At 41.5% G+C, this 16,787-nt stretch overlaps 1 protein-coding gene across 2 annotated transcripts in view; it reads left to right on the top strand.

Annotated features, from left to right (window-relative positions):
• frmd6 (FERM domain containing 6) overlaps positions 1–10,318 on the top strand; it is a 33,387-nt gene extending 23,069 nt beyond the window's left edge. For both annotated transcript variants that reach the window (XM_087177892.1, XM_023420983.2), the window contains exons 7-14: positions 333–488; positions 753–818; positions 1,686–1,754; positions 5,365–5,539; positions 5,945–6,253; positions 6,472–6,603; positions 6,887–6,978; positions 7,141–10,318. In XM_087177892.1, the coding sequence (XP_087034018.1) occupies positions 333–488; positions 753–818; positions 1,686–1,754; positions 5,365–5,539; positions 5,945–6,253; positions 6,472–6,603; positions 6,887–6,978; positions 7,141–7,431 (1,290 nt within the window). In that variant the 3' untranslated portion in view covers positions 7,432–10,318. The remainder of the gene's footprint in view (positions 1–332; positions 489–752; positions 819–1,685; positions 1,755–5,364; positions 5,540–5,944; positions 6,254–6,471; positions 6,604–6,886; positions 6,979–7,140) is intronic.
• The last annotated feature ends 6,469 nt before the right edge of the window (positions 10,319–16,787 follow it).

The following is a 16,787-nucleotide window of genomic DNA, read 5'->3' as shown; positions in this document are numbered from 1 at the left end:
GAAACCAGTGGCGACAGGAAATTGTTTGATGATGAGCGTTACCCTACAGTAAATCCCCCCACAGATTTAGGTGCTTAGAAAACGTACTTACAAAATCTTAAAAAGCCACATGCAAAGCTTAGCAAGTGTCTTTCCAGTTCCTGTCTCCGGCTCTCAGTCAGTCTCTCCAGGCTGACATCTGTTTGCCCCGCGGCACGCAGCTTCATTATCCTCATCGGCAACTTATGCAGCCGATCTGCTGCAATGAGTCCGTACAACTTCAGGGCAGCCAAGCCTGACATCTCTCCTCTCCTCTCTCTCTCTCTCTCTCTCCACTCTCTGTTTCCACCCAGGTGATAGCCAAACGTGGCCGCGAGTACATCCTGAGGCACATCCCGAACATGCACAAAGACCAGTTTGCTCTCACTGCGTCAGAGGCGCACCTCAAATACATTAAGGAGTGTGCTCAGCTCGATGACGTTACTGTCCACTACTACAGACTCTACAAGGTGAGAGATGGGAACATATGTTCAGTAGCTTCTCTTGTACTAATAAATGGAGCTTTTTTTCAAACACAGATGGCATTGTTGTTTCTGTCCGAGACAGTGAATCTCTGCATGTGGTACTGGCACAAAAACTACTGCTGCTGCTTTTATACCTGGCTACGGGAGAAATTGATGCATTAACAGCTCATTGGATTTGTGGTTATTGTTCTTAATTAAATTTGGCCTGATCTTCTTATCATGTACTTACGATTTCATCTCTTTCAACAGGACAAGAAGGAGGTAGAGGCGTCTCTTACATTGGGACTGACTTTACGTGGAATTCAAATATTCCAGGTACAGTTTCTTACTTGGTAATCAAGCAAATGTTTTAAGATTTTCACTTTGCTTCCTGGAGTCACTTACTCCTGCTTCGGTTTTACTGTTTTGATATTTACTTCCTGCTTTATGTATTTCTAATTGCTGAAGGTAAGCGCATGACAAAAATGTCAAGTCATTGTTGTTTATTATTGAGAGCTAAAAGTCGCAGGCTGAGTTCAGACAGGAATCAAAGTGCACGGTTGTTTTATTGAGGCCACTGCCTTGGCACAGCGGTTGCACACATCCGGCGACATCATCCATCATCTGACACTGCATTTGCCGACATAAAGGCCACGTTTCTGTTTACCTGCCTAAGATCAAGACGGAGCTTAAACTGTTTGTCAGCACAATAACTTTCCAGAGCAGCGAAAACCTTCCTCGTGATGTTATAAATCGCTGTGCAGCGTTCCTGGATCGTAGTTCATCATCTCACCAGTAACTGATGGATCATGGCCCCACCAACATCTTCTGGCATTTTTTTCTTTAGTTTGCTTGTTTTTTGCTGAAATAAATATTTTCAGTCTTCTCAGCCTGTTTCCAATACATATCGATCTGTTTCGAAATGCATCTAAAAGAAGATCTCAACATTTTGACAGAAGGTAGAATATGGCTCCAATTCAAGCAACATGACTCCTGATACAAGTTGAAATATACAGTTCAAGATCTTTTTTTTTAGCTTGTTTACTAAAACAAGATTTTTGGAGCTCAATGATGGACAGCAGTTACTTGTGTGTTGCAGCAGTGTTGTCATGGTTTCTTTGTTGAATTTTTAATGAATTGAAAAGCACCCATATACTGCAGCTTTGATCACTGACTTCATGTGTCTGTCTCTGTGTGTTGCAGAACGTCGGCTCGGTGAGGCAGCTGTTGTACGACTTCCCCTGGACCAACGTGGGGAAACTGGTATTTGTGGTGAGTCAGATGCACCATCAGAACATTTCTTTGACTCATAGCTCAGATGCATTTTTCATAGGTACCGTTTTTTTAGTTTTTTAATCATTTCAACGATGACGAAATCCGAGCATCCCCTGGCTCATGACTGATTTTTGTGAAAGCCTAGCTCCTGCTCAGGGTCTTGGAAATTTTTACGCAAGGCTTCTTTCCTCCACACTGCTGTTTTATCTTAGCCTTGCAAGTCCTCTGGAACTAATCAGGGATTTAGAAAGACTTTCTTTGCACATGCACACGCGCGCGCACACACACACACACACACACACACACACACACACATATACTGTATACATATTTTCTTGTAATCAGCAGCAGTGTTTTCTCTCATATGATGTACACGACTCTTGATTTATTTGTTTTATGAATTGTCGCTCATGTCCCTGTCCCCTTTAAAGGAAAGTCGTTAAGTCGTCTCTGAGTCAGCCTGTCGTTACTTTGAGCACAGCAGTGGGTTCATTTGCTTCCATAGGGTTTCTGTTATCACAGGAAGGCACAGGTATAATAAGCACAGCTTATTATCTATCTCTTTCACTCTGACGGCCGCACGTTTTCTGCCAGTCGGCTATTAATCACAATCCAGAAACGTCATTATTGCTGATCTCTGCTCCTTGTGACTCTAATTGTGGCTGCTTCTTCAGGTGTCATGGCTGTCAGGCCTCTGAGAAACTTGTTTTGTCATCCCAGAAAAGTTCGGAAGGTTTTCCTCCAAGAGCGAGTTTTGCTTTGGCTTTATTTTGGCGCATTGTCCGTGAAGACATCCTGTTTTCCTCATTCCTGATTTTTCGGTGGTTTCCATGCGACTGCTGTCTGCGGCATCGCGAGAGTGAACCAGCGGTGGCGTGGCTGTGGTTTCGTTGTGGACATGAAGGGCCTTCTCGTGGCCCCGTCCCACCCTTCTCCTGAATAACAGGCTTTCTCCTCCACCCCACCCTCGAGTCACGTCATCCAACACCGCTGCCACCACGGCTGCAGCAACGGCCGAATGAGCCAGGGAGCGGAGCAGGGCGGAGGGACGTGTGGGTCAATAAACACCAGATGTTGCAAAGGTTTCGGGGGTATTTTGGATTCGGGCTTTTGGCCAGGATGACTTTAGCTCGTCTTTGGTATTGAGGTTTGAAAGAAGGAGGGGCATGTTTTCTGCTCAGTGTTAGAAGAGAGTGGAATTTGGTGTTTCTGATGCAATAAGGGAAAACAACGCTGCATTTATGCCTCTCTTGAGTCCACAAGAGCTTGATCTGCTCCCACTGAAGGCTGAAATGAAGTCATCACCCATGTGTCCTGTGGTATGGGATCTAGGGCCAGGTTCTGACGCGCCAGGACTCTGGTTGATGCTGGTGCTGTTGAGGGATTGTTGGATGAAACGCCCCCTTGGAGATGCAGGGAGTTTTCGATGTGTGTGGCCTGTTATGGAGATCTTTTTGTAAAGGGGGAGAGAGCCGTCCAGCTGTCCTGTGCAGAGAGTTCAGATGGACTGACCATGTGTACTGCATGAAACGAGAAACTTTTCTAAGAGGTTTCTGAACACCTTTTAATAACCTACTTGACACCAGCCTGCTGCTGTTTATATTTGGTCTGGATTAGAGTTACCAGCAGCAGGGAAGCAGTTGTTTCAGTATGTGTGGTTTTTGCATCAAAAATCACACTCCATCTTCTCTGTGCCATGAATAAATAAACCTTTAACACAGAGATCATACACATACGAATGGAAAAAGCACAGGTTACCATATATCAATCCACTTAGAAATTATTTTATTCACATTATACATTTTGAAAGATGGATGGTTGAGATGGGAACGGTTACCATGTTTATGAGTTTCAGACGTTCGTGTAATTAAACAGACTAAGACTGTTGTATTACTGCAGAGTTGGTAATGTGAGGGTAAAAATGCTGTGCTTTGACAGTATAGAATTATATCCATAAAATGTGGGTTTAATTATCCTGAATGATGGATGCTGGCTGCTGTGAGCCGTCCACATTTGTTTGGTTTCTTGCTCTTCTGTATTATTAGACACCAACTAGGACAGATTGAAGCAAAAAAAAAAAAAATCAAAGTTCCATAATTACGTCTTAGATGTTGACGTCAACTGGTAATTAAGGTAACTCTGATATGACATGAGCACAGCAGCAGCCCACAGTTATCTGGCTGACTTGCTCAAAGCACCTTGGTAACTGTAACTCAGAACATTTCATTCTGTATGGAAATCAGAAAATCACTTCCATCAACGTCGTTCTTACATCCCTCGAACACTGAGACTGTCTCCTGTCTGTTTTGAACACCTGTGGACATACAGACAAACAAGCCCAAACATTTTCTAATTGCAGAAAACTTTCCCAGCACCTGGCCTTTGTCACATATCGATCCACATTTCTGTCTCCCCTCGATTCCTGTCATCTCTCCGCTGCCAGTGATGGAATAAAGGCGTAATGAGACTGTCCAACACCATGTTTGGTACCACTCACAAAATGTCAAATCGTGGCATTTCTGAGTAAACTAACTTACCCTGAAAATAACAGTTTACAGCATGTTAAGCTAAGGCATGTAACTTGTAAATGAAGGGAGTAAAAACCAAGCAAAGCGAAGGGTTTCAGATAGAAATTACCACCAGAGAGAATAGCCTGGGTTTATAAAATAGAGATGTGATGCAGCTGTACCCTGGGTTGACTCACTCAGTTTGGCTCATTCACACCTGGCTGCTGCCCAGTACGACTTCAGTGTTTTACTGGTGGCCACTAGGAGCTCCAGAGGGGCAGTTTGAGGTTAAAGACAAACACTCAGCTTGAGGGATGGAAGAGAATATTTCTCCTTCATTTTCCCACCCAGAGTTTTACTGCCAGTCCAGGGTTTTGAACAGGAAATCTTTCAGCCTCAAGGATGCCTCTGCCCAGAGAAAATGATCTTTCAGAGGAAAGCCACTGTCAAAGAACTGTCAGTTACTTTTTATGAACTTGTGTCCCTACAGCACAAAGCTGAATATCTACAATGTGCTTCCCAACCTATGCACAGGCTTTAAACATACTTGGAATCACCTGGTTTTCTTTAAAAAAAATGTCTGGATAAATAATGTGAAAGCTCAGTGCTGTGGTCAGAAATGTGCAAGTCTTTGCATTTTCACAGGCTTTAAACCCACCCATCGCCTTTGAAAGTCCAAACCCTTGCAGAAATGTTTATAGGTCCGTATTGAAAACAACCCCGCTGACACCAAAGACAGCTGTTATTGGGTCGAACTTCTGCCAAAAGGCGCGGGAGAAAGCACAAACCCACCATTTTAGTTTTTCCGTGTATTCAGCCAACATGTCCTCTCCCTGGAAAATCATCAAAACTGCCCAAAAAGCTTTGTTTCAGTGTGTGTATGAAGAAATGAAAAACAGATACATGAACCGATTGTTGCATTGTGTTTGGCTTCAAAACAGTTTTCAACAGCCTTCGTTCTTCCTCTGAGTTTCGCCTGTGGGCCTGTGTGGACCTTTCAAATCCACATTCCTATTTCATAAGCTTATAATATTAACCGCTGTAAATCACAGAGTCCTGTAACCAACATTCATCTTCTTTTTCTCCGTCCGGTCTCTCAGGGGAAGAAGTTTGAAATCCTTCCCGACGGTCTCCCCTCGGCCCGTAAACTCATCTACTACACGGGCTGTCCAATGCGCTCTCGCCACCTCCTGCAGCTGCTCAGCAACAGCCACCGGCTCTACATGAACCTGCAGCCTGTCCTCAAACAGGTCCGTCGACTGGAGGAAAACGAAGGTATTTTCCAGAAGTTTTACATCGTTCTTTCATGTCCTCGTCTTACACTGTGTGCCAGAAGACCATAACATTAAAGTTGTAAACCTTAAGATTTTAGTGCTGCTTAATGTTTGCAACAGCAGTTTAATACTACAGCGAAAACTCCTCGAGGGAGAAGCAACTTCCTGGAGTCTCTGTTTGTTGCTTAGCAGCTTTGTACAGATTAAAAAAGGGATATTGTGCTGTAGTGAGTTTTTCGAGGTGCTGGTGGGTGGATTTTGTTGCCCAGAATGTTGGACTTTTGCCTTTTTGTTTATAATTTAAGACAATATTGTAAGTTTTGGCACATATATTAATTTTCGTAATATTTTGAAGTATATCCAATCTGTTATAAATGTTCAAATGTGTCTGTTTGTGTGATTTCAGAGAAGAAGCAGTACAGGGAGTCGTACATCAGCGATGCTCTCGAACTGGACATGGAACAGCTGGACAAGCGTTCCCGGGCCAGCGGCAGCAGCGCAGGTAGCATGTCTCACCACAAACGCCTGTCTCGCCACTCCACAACCAGCCACGGCAGCTCGCACACCTCCGGCATTGAGACGGACAGCTTCAGGGCCCCGGGTCAGGCCCCACACAGGCCCCTACGAACCTGCAGCTCATCCACAACCAGCCACGGGAGCTCGCACACCTCCGGCATCGAGAGCAGCGGCAAGGAGCGCATACTAGATGATGACGGTGAGAGAAACGAGTCGATGTTTCATCTAAAATAATATTCACATGAACAAAAGATTCCCGATGTAGAGATCCTCTGCATCTATTTCTTACCTTGCACCAACAATTCTGCTAAAAAATATTGGCAAGACACTAGAAAAAAGCAGATTACCAGTTTAAAGTTTTAGTTGTTTCATTGATTTTGTTGTGAGGTGTAAAAATTCAGACATTTGTTCCTGCAGAGATTGAGATGCTGGTGGACGACCCCAAAGATTATGAAGAGCTGCATGAGATGGCTCTGGACCAGGAGCTGTGTATCCACATCACTGAGGACATGTTGACGATGTCCCCTGATCAGACCAACGGATACTCTGGTACAGACTGTGTTTTCATATTGTCACTAAAAGCATGTCGACTTCATTTACTCCTCTAGAGCAACATTTAGTGTCTGGAGAAGTAAAATCAAATTTGACTGATAGTTTTCCAGCACTGGTAATAAAGAGAAGGAGAAGAACAAGATTTAAAGCCAGAGTGTTGGACATCTTATTCAGCAAACAACATTAAAAAAGCATAAGGCAAAGTAATGACCCCCAGGGTGAACTCATGTTTAACACTGTTAAATACTGTAACTAAAACATCAGCATCCTTTCTCCCCAGGACTCATAGTGAAAGATGTCAGCTCCTCCACTTCCAGCTCCTCCGAGACCGTCGTCAAGATGAGAGGACAGAGCATCGAGTCTCTGCCACAGGTAGTTTAGATTTAATGCATGGATTTCACAGCACTGTCTGCACTGCTTTTAACCTACACCTAAGACATGAAGTAACTATAAGATGGACTTCCTTTAGCAGCTTGTCTGTAATGTCACAAGCTGGTCATGGTGACGTTTTTCCTGTCTTCTTTCCCCTCACAGACATCTGCATGCAGGAAGCCTGAGTCTTCGACCGACCGGCACAGCCAGTCTCTTGACGACATCCGGCTCTACCAGAAGGACTGCCTGCAGTGGGCGGAGCTCTGCCAGGACACCGCCCACAGCTACACGTTCGGCTGCGCTCAGGAGCTGAGTGATGGCGGCGGCTACCAGGGCCTTGCCGATCAGCGCGCCGGCATGCTCGGCGAGCAGCACCCCTTCCCCATCAAGAGAACCAACAAGTACTTCTCCCTGGACCTGACCAGCGACGAGGTCCCAGAGTTTGTGGTGTGACAGAGACGGAAACAAGGCGTTTCACCTCAGGGTGACCGTTTCACTCCTCCGTGTCAGATGTGGAGATGTTTCAGCCCTCAGGGAACGAGACAAGAGAGGAGTGTTTCTATTCTTAGCAGAGAACGGAAGGGACAAGTAAACTGGCAACAAGTTGGCCGTGTCTTCAGTTACCACTTGAGACGTATAACACGTAATAAATGAACAAATATGGAGGATTCTGGCTGAAATGCTAATTTTAAGAATGAACACTGGGCTCAAGAGAACCTGTGTCTTTAAAATATAACCCAAGCTGCTCCCCCTGTGTGAAAGGAAACAAAAGGGATCATTTAGTCTACATTTTTATTCAAATCTGTCTCCTCCAAACTGGTTTTAACATCCTCACGTCGTGTTTGCCTGCTCTATAAAGTCATAAAGGACTGTGTGTGTGTCTGTGTGCAGGTAGGCCTACAACAGACACAGACTCATACGCAGATATATGACGAGCATATCAAAGATTTTCTGTGGAGGACACAAAGGACAAAATCACTTTGAGCTATGAACCAAAGACAAGAAATGACATGTTTCTACGTCCACATTATTCTTCAGCCATGACAAAAATATTTCAGAGTCATGGTGGGAGGGAAAATGGACCCATAATCCTTTGAGCCAGAGCAGCCATGGCTCCTTTTTTTTTTCACTTCTTCTGTGCCACTTCATTTTACCTCAACAGGAAGTGCAGTGTGCCAACCCCCTCCCCCTCAGACTGGACTGTTAATCATGTGAAGACACACCCGACGTGCCTTCATCACACTATGCAGGTGTAACCCTCGCCTTGACAATCACACACTCTCACCTTAGTCATTTTTAAAGGTTTAAAAGCCATCAGAATTTTATTTCACAACATTGTGCGCACGCTTCATTAACAGATAAAGCTAATGCTTCAACATCTTAAACAGCAAAAGATCCTGTTTTCAGACTGTTTCATGTCCTGTGAAATCCAACTGTGTTTCCTGGGAGGAATGAGGTCACGTTAGTTCCTACATGTCCTGACTCGCGTTGAGTTTGTGGCCACAAAAGCTCCCCTGTAATCTAGACTCAAAATGGAGCCCGGGCAGGCTGTCAGCCAAAACAAACCATACATTTTGATGCAAACGTATATGTCTTCCTTTGATTCTTGTTGTTTCTCATCTGTCTTGTTTCATTTTAAACTGGAATTTGTTACATTTTTTTTTATTTCCCATCCTTTTACCTGAAATTGCTTTACATGTTGTATTTTTGTATGAGTTGTCCAGACTTCTATTATGTTGAACAGTTATTTTGCGCATAGTTGATGTCATTCAGTATTACCATCAAATGTAAGTGACAGTATTAGGGACGTGTGAAGTGGCTCTGTGGCTCTGAACGAGAAAGACTGGTTTCATTATTTTTATCTCGCAGTAAGATTCAGGAGAACTGTAGCCTGTGGGAGTTGACAGGATCTGTTACAAGCTCTTATTACTCATAAATGACATCTCAAATTTTAACTACACTACAACTGGTGTGATGAGGACAGTAGGTTGTTGCAGGTTAAAACAACTATGTTTTTACATGTAAACCATGCTGCTCAGACTCAAAGTGCCACAGTTACAGCTTTAATATTTTCTGTTTTTGTCTGATTTAAATCAGTGTCATTGCTTTTTTTAAGATACAGCCATAATGTCTTTTATTTCTCTGTGGTGAAAACACTAAGATTTATTTAAAACACTGTTTAACTCATATTTGAATTTGGTGGGAAAACACTGCACTGTAACCTTTATCATGACAACAGAATTACATTTAGATTTGAGAATGAACTCTTAAGATTATTTAAGTTTCTTATAAACTGTCCAAGTGGCTGAAATGATCCTTTCAGTTGTTGAAAAACAAGGTATATTAAAGGAAATGTTTGACATTTTGGGAAATGAGAAGATTGATACCACTCACGTATCTCTACACAAAATATTAAACTACAGCCTTGCTACCTTTGGCAGAACCAGGCTAGCTGTTTCCCCTGTGTCCTGTCTTTATGCTAAGCTAAGCTAACGGCTGTTGGTGGTAGCTTCATATTTACTGTACAGACATGAGTATTGGGGTATCGATCTTCTTATCTAACTCCTGACAAGGAAGCAAACAAGCATATCTCACAAAATGTCAAACTTTTCTTGAAATGTTACATGTTATATGTTACATGTTACATGTCATCTGCAGATGGGACATTATGATTTTAAATTGTCATTCAGCAACCAAAAACAACAAATAAGATGATTAATGTGCAGTCAAACTTCGGCTACTTTTATTAACATGCCAATTATGTTGCAGAGCCGAACTGTACGATGTAATTTTGTCTCTCTTTCCAAACTTAAGTTCTTTCTGAATCATCCCAGGTCAGCAATACAGCATCTGAACATGGTTTAAAAAAAGATAAATATGTATTACATAACAAATACATTAATTTGATACTGCTATATAATTAAAAACAACTATATTTCTTACAGTTTGTTTCTTTCACTATTTTACACTTATGATTATTTCTACTCATTAATGGTAAATGTCTTATGTCATACTTTGATGGACAATGACGTGTCTTATATTAAAACAGTATGTGTTAAGGTACATAGCCATACAGTCATAACCCATGTCCTTAAAGTCTTCATAATTTGTTCTAACTTCTTTCTCTGACTTCAATATATGGTCATACTTACACTTTGTAAGAGTCTGTATGTCTGTGTCCTTAATCCTTTCTGTGAAAGGATCTCCCTTCAGGAAAAAATGAAAGATTTTTTTGTCACCCTGTACTTAAAAAAATGATTTGTTATTATGAAGTCTGGTCCGTGCCTTTTTGGTACTAACGCCCTCAATATCCAATAAAAAGGTACATTTATCTACCAAAGTTCTGCTGTTTTTGTGGTGATTTTAAAATGGTGGTAGCATATGATAAAATAAAAATAATAATTCAAAATAAAAGATAGATTGATTTCCCATTCAGTTTATTTATCACTCTTCTTGGCTTTAAATATTTCCAGTTAACAGTTTTCTCTCCAATAACAAACATAAAACAAAAGTAAAAGTACCATTAAATGTGTTATCAGATAGAAATATTGTTGGTCCTGAGGTACTGTATCACATGCCCAAAATGTTTCATGTGTTCGTGCTGCCCTCTGGTGTAACACGCTTACTTTCATGTGAGTATCATTTGGGTCTGAAGGTGGCAGTATTGCTTGACACATGAGACACGACGTGTGCTGCTCTTGCTCTTGTCCACTGTTGTTTCTCAGACTCTGAGCCAGCTGTTCATTTTTTAAATTTGTGCATCTGCTCAAACACACAAATAAATTTATTATGTCAAAAAGCAGAAAATGAGGCACATAAACATCATTAAACATTTTAAGTGTTAGATCCTGAGTAACTGGCCACTGGGACAGGGGAAACATTTATATTTAAAGTCCTCTTATTTAAAAAATAAAGCACACACTTTTATTTAAACATGAAGTAACTGCATTTTGCATTGAAACAGCCTAACAATGGATGGCTGATACTTTCCTACAACTTAATGCTGATCAAACAGAAGTCCTTGCCTGTGCTGCAGCTGGCCTCGTCCCTAAGGTGAAGGGAAACCTTGGCTCCCTCTCATCCTCCTCGTCTCCCCTCATAAATCTCAGTGACATTATTGACCAGGCATTGACTCTTGAACCGCAAGCGAAGCGTTGGATTCATTCCTGTTAGTTCTTGCAGCTGAGGAACATTGCTAAACTCATGTCCTTTGTGTCTCATGCTCAGATTTGAATGATTATCTGTGTCTTTCTTTCATCCAGTCCTGACTTTTCCTGTTTTTCCTGCCTTAGGAAGGTCTGATGTGACACCAGTCCTGATTACTTTGCATTTGGCTGAGTTGAGGAGAAGAATCTCCACAGAGGCTTGACAATAAAAAGTTTGGATTCAGTGTTGGTATTGAAAGTAAACTTATTATCCAGTGTTGATCCCAAATACTTTGATTAACTGAAGTCATAGATTCCCCTTTGATGATGGCAGGAGAAAAAGACCTAAACCGGCATTCCCAGATTTAAAGCTACTTTTTGGGCGGGAAAATATTAATTTCCCCAGGTTGATTTGCATGCAAGTGCAGAGGGTAGAGCTGACGTCTTGTTTTTTTGTTTTTAATTTTTTTTAAATTATTTTTTGTAATGGCCTGTCCGTGGCCCTTATCAAGAAGAACATCCAAGATTAAAATAATTTAACTATAAATAAAATGGCAATCAGTTTCCGTCACCTGATGTCATAAGTCACGTCACATAACATCGTTGTGGTTGTGACCTCAAACGTCGCAGACAGACGCTAAATAAATATTGGGATTTTATTTCATTATCTTAAGGGAAATATTCAGCTTCTGGTAAGTGGGTTTGTAGCGGAATTATGTGCGTGTTGTTCTTGATATGTTTCATAAGACGAAGTGAACGAGTTCGTGTGTATTTGCACTTTTCCCAGAATAAGCAGCCGTTAGCCGCGAGCTAACGACAGTTGTGTTGCTATGGAAAACGTATGAACACATTTTGACAGGCACCTTGTTTCTTTATATATTGGTTATTTTCCTTTGTCACAAGTGAATTCTATATCTGTCCACCGTTTTAGAGAATGTATAATTTTATTCTCAAGCAGCGTTAACGAAAAATGGCACCGAATTTAGTTAATTCAACCTGATGGTGCCGACTATTTACTGGCATTAACCAACCTGCATATAGCAGCAGCAACAGCAGCAGCAGCAACAGCAGCAGCAGCAGTGGCATTTAAGTTATCAATCTGTCAACCTTTCCATCTGTTATGTTATCCTGGTGGCCAGCCTAAAAAAACATTTTTTCTCAACTTCATTATTTCTGTAGGTTATGCTCTCAGCCTTTGTCCCTCTGTATTACTGGGCAACTCTGTCAACTGAAGAAGCCCACCAGATGTGGTCAAAAGCTGTGGACCCGCCAAGTAAGTGGGTGTTTTTTTCTGTTTTTGTAAATATATTTTGTCTGTGCTCTACAAACACACACTAACTTCTGGCTGCATATGTACTGTACTTAAGTACAGTACATATGCTACGTCATACTTATACTCCACTTCATTTCACAACAAAGTAATGTACTTTTTATTTCTCTATAGTATATTTATTTTACAGCTTTAGTTACTGGTTACTCTTCAGATTTGTACAATTGTACATTAAAACATATGATGCAGGTTTAAATAGTACAACAGCAAAATGCTGCTTTTGCCACTATTGACAATGTAATTTAATATTTTGTGCAAAAAAGGTACTTAAATGCAGTCATTTTACTTGAAATGAAGTATTTTTTCATTGCTTTACATTAAGTATTCAGATTTTTTTTTTTCTTAGGTAAAAGTAGTAATACCACAAATACAATACGTCATTACAAGTAAAAGTCCTGCAGTCAAAATTAAACTAAAATGAAAGCATTGAAGTATTATCAGCCAAAAGATATTCATATTGAATAAATGACAATGTACAGATAATGTAGACATACTGTATGAAGTGAGCCACATGTTACTGTGGAGAAAGCCTCAGCTCCAAGGTTGTATTTTTAGTTATCAGTGTGGATACAAATGTCAGTGGGATTTTAAATTAGGTTTTGTTACTTTGGATCAAACCCGGAAGTTTCTGGACTCACGTCGGCTCTCTATTTAAAAAACAATCCTTGATAATATAAAGAGTCAAACATGCAACATCAAGACAGAAAACACTGATCACTACAAAGAGACAGATTTACAGTTTAAGAGAAAACATGGATGCTTTCCTCAGCGAGCTCCACCTCCTTCCTCCGACACAGATAACGTGTCTCTCCCTTCTCTCTCCTCTCCGAGCTCCACAGCTGTACAGGAAATCAGTCATCCACCATCCACTGCTGTCGCCATGGCAACACAGAGGGGGAAATCCATTCTCTCTTTCTGTCACCACCCCCTCCTCCCTCTTCTTTCTTCTGTCTCGTTGAATTAGGTGTAGCTCGGCTCAGACCATTTTCATGGGGTTGTTTTTACATTTAAAAAAAAGTGAGGTCATCATGTGTTAGCCCTAGTAACGCTTTATATTTAAATCATGGGAAAAGAAGGCTGAAATGGCGATTTGATCTGCCCCATTAAGACCTATTTTTATTCTTTATACTTGTCATCTCATAGTCGTCTTTCTACATTTGCATCCTTTGTATTACCTCCATACATTTTATCTTCTGATCTATGAGCATGTGTGTGTGTGTGGGCAATCATTTGAGCCGATTGTTTGAGAGCATTAGGTGACAGTGTGTCTCCAACAGCAGTGGTGACCTCTCTGTAAATCCCATGGGGCATTGGGGCAGGACAGGCGGGGCGGCTCTGCTCGGCTCGGGCCAGCAGCTGCCTGGAGGAGCCAGATGGTCGCAAATCAGAAATGAAATCCAGGCCCTTCCCCCGCCAGTCGTGATAACCCCACCCTACACGCACGCGCGCGCACACACACACACACACACACACACACACACACACACACACACACACACACAAACAATGCGTGTACATGATCATTCAAGCATCCTTCATCCTCCTCCTCCTCCTCACGGAAAATCACCATTGTTGTGATGGTTTTCACACTTTATTACTGATACAGAAAATTCAATATTTGTCTCATAAAACCTGTTTCTTCCAGTTCCTCAAAAGCCGACTGAATTTTTGTGGCCACCCTGATATAAAACGGCACAATTACTTCCACCAGAAAAGGTAATTTTAGTGACACCATGTCAAAGTCACCACATCTACCTGTGTCCTCTTAGAGGTGGATTAGCGGCACATAATAAACCAGCCTATTAACCAAAACAGCTGCACTGACACCACAAGCTTCAGAGATGATCCCCAGAGCCGATAATAAAACATAGTAATCAGATTACAAATAAACAAATCTCTGGATTTATCTCCTCTCCAGTGATGGAGGGAGGGAGGGGTCCCACTGTTACTGTCACTGCTGATGTTCAACCAGGCCATAACATACAGTAGCAGAGGGCAGTGATTCTCAACCACGCTTACTTGTACCTCAGGGCTGCTTTCTCCTACAGGTGCAAGGGTGGAGGCGGAAAGTTCAGTGAATAGTTGAAATAGTTAGCTAAACCAATATAGTTTATTTAAAAAATTTTAGGTAAACGTAATTAATAAACGATTGAAATGGTTAGCTTAAAGTAGCCTAATGGATAAAGAATTAAAGTTGTATATATATTTTGTATATCTGCCTTTATTTTTACATTCATGGATACATTCATGCATGCTACACAAATCTGTGGAGAGATGTTATGCCATCGCTCGCAGCCGATTCTTTTCAGCTGCTCTTTGCTGGAGGGGTTTTGTTTGCTCTACCTTCCACTTTAAATACTCCAAAGGTTCTGTTGGATTCAAGTTAGGGCACAAACTTGGCCAGGTTATAGCCTTCACTTTTTTCTTCTTCAGAAAAACTCTTGCATGATTTTTGCAGCCTGTTTGAGATCAGTCATGTTGGAAAATTCCTCTCCTGCCAAGATTTTTGAGTCTGGGAGTCATCTTTTCATTCAGGATTTGGGTATATACAAACCTTCATTCAGAGCGCAATTTATAAATGCCATCTCCACAGCACCTTTTGCACTCATTTAGCCCCATATCTGCACATTCCCACCTCCATGTTTCATCGTTGCCATTGTGGCCAGATCCATGCAAAACATGCTGTTTATTGAAAATAATTAGCTAACAAAAATGGCTGAATAGTTAACTAAAGGTAGGATAACCAGTTGGGATAATTAGCTTAAGTTAATGGATGTAGAAATAGAAACATCCAGGCCCATGAAACATGACATATGGTGCCAATGAGCTCATTTGATAGGGCCGTCGGGGCACATCAAGACAAAGGTTGGGAAACCCTGGCTTAGTGGACCCAGGAAGGGCTATTGCCCATCACTGGTATCCTGGTGACAGAGGCTTTCTGTGTTCACCTCCACAGGAACCATGACTCACTAATTCTCTATTTTCCTCTTCCTCCTCCTCTCTCTGTCTCTGCCTGGATGTGTACTGTAACTGTATGGTTCAAGGAGAATAACATCTGCATGAATGGAGCAGAGGAAAATGTGATTCACAGAAAACGTGACATTCGGTTGAGACAGCAGGGCGAAGATGAGTAACGATAGCTGAGTTTACCTGCAGGCGAAGAGCACACATGCATGAAAGCAGAAGTACAGTACACTCATACTAACACAAGTGTGCACTATAACACATGCATATCATCGGAAATATACAAGACAGAGCGCACAGACTAGGAAGCTCTCAGATAGTGTACAATCCTCTTTCTAATAATTGAAAATGTTTAGAAACATTTAATCTGCCTCCAGCTCCAGATGTGCACCAAACTACATATAATAACAATGAGGGGGACATGAATTTCTGTACCAAATTCCCTGACAATTCAGCAACCAAAACCGTTAACCTTGTGGATACACTAGAGAAGTCAAGGTATCACCAAATTCAATAGGATTCATCCTCTGATGTCTGTACACATTTTCTTGGCAATCCATCCAGTATTTTTTGTAATTGAGATATTTCAGTCTGGACCTAAGTGGTGGTTTGTCTGAATTTGGCATCCCTAGTGCCCCATATCTGTTTCATAAGATTGAGCTTAAATCTGTTAAGATACGTTTTCAACATCCTGCCTACAGACACATAAACATATGCAAACATATTCAACTAAAAACATAATCTGCTCAGTTAAGGTAACACAGCAGCTGCATGCACACATGGCACACTTGATCTTGATGAACTTACCCTAATTGAATGCATCTTGTACATTCAAAAATTCTCTGTACATAACGCCCCAGATGTGAAAGAGCAATGGGTGCAGCATGTTGTTTGTTTGTGTGTTGTTCCAGCTTTGGTGTGTAGTTGCTGGGACACACTTTCTTTTTTAGTTTTAATCTTTGATGATTCACTGTAATGTACAAGTTGTCTAAAACCTCAACCCTGTCATATGTCATGTGAGCAATGCAAGATTTTGCTGTTGTTGTTGTTGTTGTTGAGGGTTGAAGGAATATTTCTCATGCAATGTCTAAAATCATCTACAGTAGAAAAACATGAATTAAATTTGAGTTAAGAAAGAGGAAAATTAGCAGCTGAAACCTATGCAGGGACCAGTATGAATATTTATCAAGATGGAAATCCAGCTAGTCCAGACTTGTCATCTGTCTTGGTAGTCTTGGTATGCATTTGTTTACTGTAGGTGTTTAGAGAGACAGTTAAGGCTTTTCCTGTGGACCTCTGGGAGACGAAGGGAGTGTGTCCTTATAGCAGAAAAGAGAAGACAGAAAGAGGGAGGGAGGAGGAGGAGGTGG

Source organism: Seriola lalandi, unplaced genomic scaffold, assembly GCF_002814215.2.
Source record: "Seriola lalandi dorsalis isolate HSWRI2012SDOR001 ecotype SW California unplaced genomic scaffold, Sedor1 jcf7180002054660, whole genome shotgun sequence".
Lineage (NCBI taxonomy): Eukaryota > Metazoa > Chordata > Actinopteri > Carangiformes > Carangidae > Seriola > Seriola lalandi.
Note: the sequence above shows the minus strand (reverse complement) of the source record. Positions and strands in the feature narration are given on the sequence as shown.